Here is a 4,653-nt window from a genome sequence, read left to right as displayed (position 1 = left end):
TGTGGAGCAGATGGCTTATTCCAGTAAAATTTTATGTTCATCTCTTGCTTTAATGCACGTATTATGATAAACTTTGTGTCTAGTTTAATGTATAATAGAATTGGTGCTTTAATGCACGTATTATGATAAACTTTGTAACTAGTTTAATGTATAATAGAATTTGGCATGTGGGTATTTTTTGTCGAATCTAAATAATAGGCACTTGTTTCCGGAGTTCTTATTTTTATCCTTATTTTTTTTCTTTAATTTTAATTTTTGATTGAAGGCTTTAAACTTGGATCTGAAAAGCACACTGCAGAGGCGATATTTAAGAAGTCAGGTGTTTTACAAGTGAGCTCTGGTATTGAGGGACTATCTTTGTTGAAGACTACTCAAGTAAGTCTACTCTTTTGTATACTTATTTTTAGAACTCAAGGACATAGTTGTACAGCCTTAAGGTTGTCATTTTTAAACAAATTCAAAATCCGTTTGATATTTGAACTATTTATGTTTTTGTCGATGCTAAATATAACAGATCTCCACACTTTTTACCCTGTGAGCTTAAGTTATGCATATTTTCTGCTTTCTCATTTTACTAAATAATTTCAATTCTTACATGTTCATTGTAATATGATAGAAGAATAATGCTGCATGGTGTTCCTCCTTCTGTCTTTTTATCTTTTATACATTTATTTTGTTTTTCTCTTTTGGTGTGTATGATGACATGACCTCACGTTTACCCATATTCATAGCCATCTACGTGTAAATGTTTTCTAAAGGAGACACACACACACACACAATGGTAACTGGTTACAAGGTTGAAGTCAAAGATCGATTGGATACTTTAGTTGGTTATGCAGTGATGGAGATTGCTAATTCAAGTTAGAGGGTAGTTTGGAATATTGAATTTTTTGGGGAAACAAAATCTAATAGTATAGGTGTCAAATGAATCCTTCTAGGGGGCTCCCCCTCACTGCCCCATGAAGGAGAGTTAACGGAGGTGTGCCAGCTTTTCTTATTCTAGATATGGCCTCATCTTTTTTTTTTTTTTTTGGTAATAATGAAAGTATTTTATTTCCTCCATCAGTCAATGAAGCCACTTCTGCATCAACTACCTCATTTGAACAATTGTTTTGAATCTTCTTCTCTTTATTCTTGATCAGCATTCGAATCTATTCAAGCTTAAGGAGAAGTACCCTGAAATTGTCAAGGGTACTCAGTAGTGTCCATATTGTCCTTGCGGTTCAGGGGCAATATGAGCAAACAATTTGACAAATATCAAGGGGCAGCCCCTAGAATAAGAATTAGTATATTTTAGGAGTGTTTTCAAAATCCAAGCCAAAATTTGAAAACTAAAAGATAGTTCTCAAAAACTTGTTTTTGTTTTTAGAATTGACTAAGAATTCCAACGTTTACTTATGAAATATGAAAACTGTGATTAAGAAATTGTGAGAAAACAAGGCCATTGTTAAAAACCAAAGATCAAAAACCAAATAATTACCAAACGAGGCCTTAGCTGTCATGATTATCTTTGATCTAACTCAAAGGAGGATGGTGCATCCTGGGGTAACATGTTCTTTCATTGAAGAGTTGGCCGTTGATCAACTTGTAGAATACATAGCAGATGGAAATTTCAAGAAACTTACTACTTGTATATGCGGTTTAGTATATCATGTTTCTCCTGATTCTCTCTCTAAACTTCACTATGTGAGCAGTCAGGTTTTGAGCGATTTCATAGGGATAAGTACACAGCTCTTCCTGAGACAAGAGAGAGGATATTGGCCACCGAAGTGTCTGCTTCATGGAGGTATATTTTCTATTGATCGGACTTTTGACTGAGAACTAATACATCTCATATAGCTTCTGGCTTTTCTGCTTTAATAGTTCAGGTAGAAGGGCAATAAATTCCAAGTATCTTTGTTGGGTTTCACAAACAAAATTTATATACTTTAATGCAGGTATTCATTTGATTCTCTCTATGGTATCCCTAAAAAGCAGTGTTACTTCGCGGAAACATACCTTGATGTGAAAAAAGTATTAGTTGACACCTTCTTCGGTCCTCCAAAAGAGGGAGTTTATAGCCCATCTGTTCAATACACTCTTTATGAAATGGGAAAGAATGTCCTCAGCAGGTCTCTCTCATTCCTCCCACTTGCACATGCACACATGTGAATGCACAGTCTCACTAATTTCCGCAAATGTTTTAATTTCTCTGATAATAATTTTTGAATTTCCACTATTTTAGGTTCCAAGTTATATCATCAGTGAGGCTGAAGATGCCAAATCTTCACTTCTTACCTGTCAACATATCAACAAAAGATAATCAGAGTATCGTTAAGGTAGGAATCTCCTTACAAAGGTTACCTTTTCCTTTTCCAGGTTCATTAATGGTAATTTCTTCGCTACTCTGCTTGCACTCTAGAATTTATGTTGAGTTCTTCTTCTTGCTATATTAATTGCCGTTATTGCAGAGTTCCCAATTCGGTTTTTTTCATCCTCTGTTACTTTATTTCCTCAAAGAAGCATATCCTTGCATCATCTTTAGAGAGTGAAAATTGTTCCATTAACTGTGTTACATTTCACTCTTATTTTGCTCCTGAATTTTTAATTTCTTCCATTCGCCTTGTTTTTGTTGTTTCCGGGCCATCAGTTTTCTATCAGATTTAAGATTAGAATATAGAATTTCATCATTAATTCGCAACCTTTTTAATGAGTATAAATCTTGCTTTTAGGTCGGTTAAATCTGCAGTCGTCAGGTTAAAATATATAGTGAACTTACCATCTGAAACAATCTCATATGTTGCATGCGTCAATTACCAATTATTACACTTGTATATCTGATGTCTCCTATTATATAAGAACTGTGTTAGGGTACCACCTAACGGGAATCCAGGTTTGAAATATATTGAAATACAAAGGATGAAGGATTATAAGATAAACCAAGTTTAAGGTACTTGGAACCTTCCCTCTTGAGTATGCTTAACCCAAGCCCTAAATCACTCAATAATTCCCCCATCCCTCTATTGGGATACTTCCTAACTGGAATCAAGATCTGTAATATATTAAGATACAATGGAATAATTACAAGATAATGCAAGTATAAAGGCATTTGGAACCTCCTCCTCGAGTATCACTTCACAAAATACCTTTGTGACTCGCTCACCCTCCTTCTAGGTACCTTACACCTTCGAGCTCCCTCTATTTATGACCAAATACACTAACTTCATAACTAATTACCTTATGTCCTGACCGATACCATACTAATATCCCTAACTAGGATCCTTACACTATCTTGTTCACAAAATACCATACTAATATTGTTACTCTGAGTAGTCTTTTTATCCATAAGAAGTACGACACGGACACAGTAGACTATACAACTCTAGTGTCTAACACATTCATTGTGCGAACAAGAATCCAATACTTGTTCAACAAGTGACAGAGAATCACTGATTGACCCGTGTCGAAAACCATTGTCAATGCTTCTTAGCATTTTACCAAACATTGATATTGCTTTGTATTTTTAAAAGAAATGAATGAGGGTGGTGTTTTGTTTTGCAGTTTGAGGATGATGTGTATCTGCCAACAGATGAACCACATGGATCAATTGAAGCTTCCTTGAGCCGCTTCTCTTCGAAGCTGTGAGGAAATTTAAGCATTTTCTGCTTCTTTTTTTTTTTTCCAAGTCAGATTGTCGTGCCTTTTCCATTTGTATAATAGTGAATTATATATCTGAATAAACTCAGAAATGTTTATTTAAATTAAAGTGTTGTCGATCATAGTGGTTACATTGTGGATATTTTCTGTTTTGTGTACTGTCAGTGTACACTAATAATAAAATTTTAACTTCTTTTCCTAAGGAAACTTGTTTTTCCTTTTATATTCTTTATTATTTGTTGTTTTATCAAATTTTGATTTTCTTGGTATCACAAAGGGGGATACTAATGTCTTAACAAGTTGGAACAGCAAAGCGAGCTAATTTTAGTAATTTTTGTGAACTCAATTTTCACTCCCATCAAAAAGTATGAATAACACAACAAAATCTTCAAAGTTCAACCGACTCTGGGATAATTGACATGTACTTTTTTTTAAATTGGTAGAAATTAGATATTTAGGTCTTGTTTGGTAGAGAATTTGAAAATAAGGAATTCAATGAAATAAAATTGTATTTTACGTTTTCATAAATATATTTGGTAACAGATTTAGAAATTGAATTTTAATTTAAACAATTATTTAAAATTTATTTGATAATGTATATTTATAAATTATAAAATTAATTGGAGTTACCTACGAAATAGACGATAAATTATTATTAATTTATTTATGGAGATGAATTATGTTAAAAATTTATATTATTATTATTTTGTAATTTATATAGTTCATAATATATTACATATATATATTATAGTTTTTAAAAAACGCATTGAATTTATGTTGTGTTGAAAATGGTTGGTGAATTTAGCGATTATCAACAATTCAATAAATGTCTTATGGCGTGCCTTAATTATTGAGTACGACGAATGATCTATTTAAACACAATGTTTTCTCTACTTAGACCTAAATATAAGTCCAACTAGATTTCCTAGTGAGTCTAGGGTCGAAAACAGGGACTATAGACTAAAGATGTGTTTGAGCTTGATGAATGATCTTAACGCGATAAATTCTTCATTAATG

At 32.9% G+C, this 4,653-nt stretch overlaps 1 protein-coding gene across 1 annotated transcript; it reads left to right on the top strand.

The window, feature by feature from the left end:
- Window positions 1-252: 252 nt before the first annotated feature.
- LOC120081363 (uricase / urate oxidase / nodulin 35) lies at window positions 253-3,838 on the top strand (the record flags this gene model as incomplete). The annotated part of the gene is made up of 5 exons (XM_090310283.1): window positions 253-375; window positions 1,695-1,786; window positions 1,938-2,111; window positions 2,225-2,318; window positions 3,541-3,838. Coding segments are annotated over 5 exons (567 nt in total), but the record flags the coding sequence as incomplete, so codon positions are not given.
- Window positions 3,839-4,653: the final 815 nt, after the last annotated feature.

This window comes from Benincasa hispida, unplaced genomic scaffold, assembly GCF_027475165.1.
Source record: "Benincasa hispida cultivar pf3 unplaced genomic scaffold, pf3_genome.v1.1 HicScf838, whole genome shotgun sequence".
In the NCBI taxonomy this organism is placed as follows: Eukaryota; Viridiplantae; Streptophyta; class Magnoliopsida; order Cucurbitales; family Cucurbitaceae; genus Benincasa; species Benincasa hispida.
The sequence above is the reverse complement of the archived record's forward strand: the minus strand, read 5'-3'. Positions and strand labels throughout refer to the sequence as shown.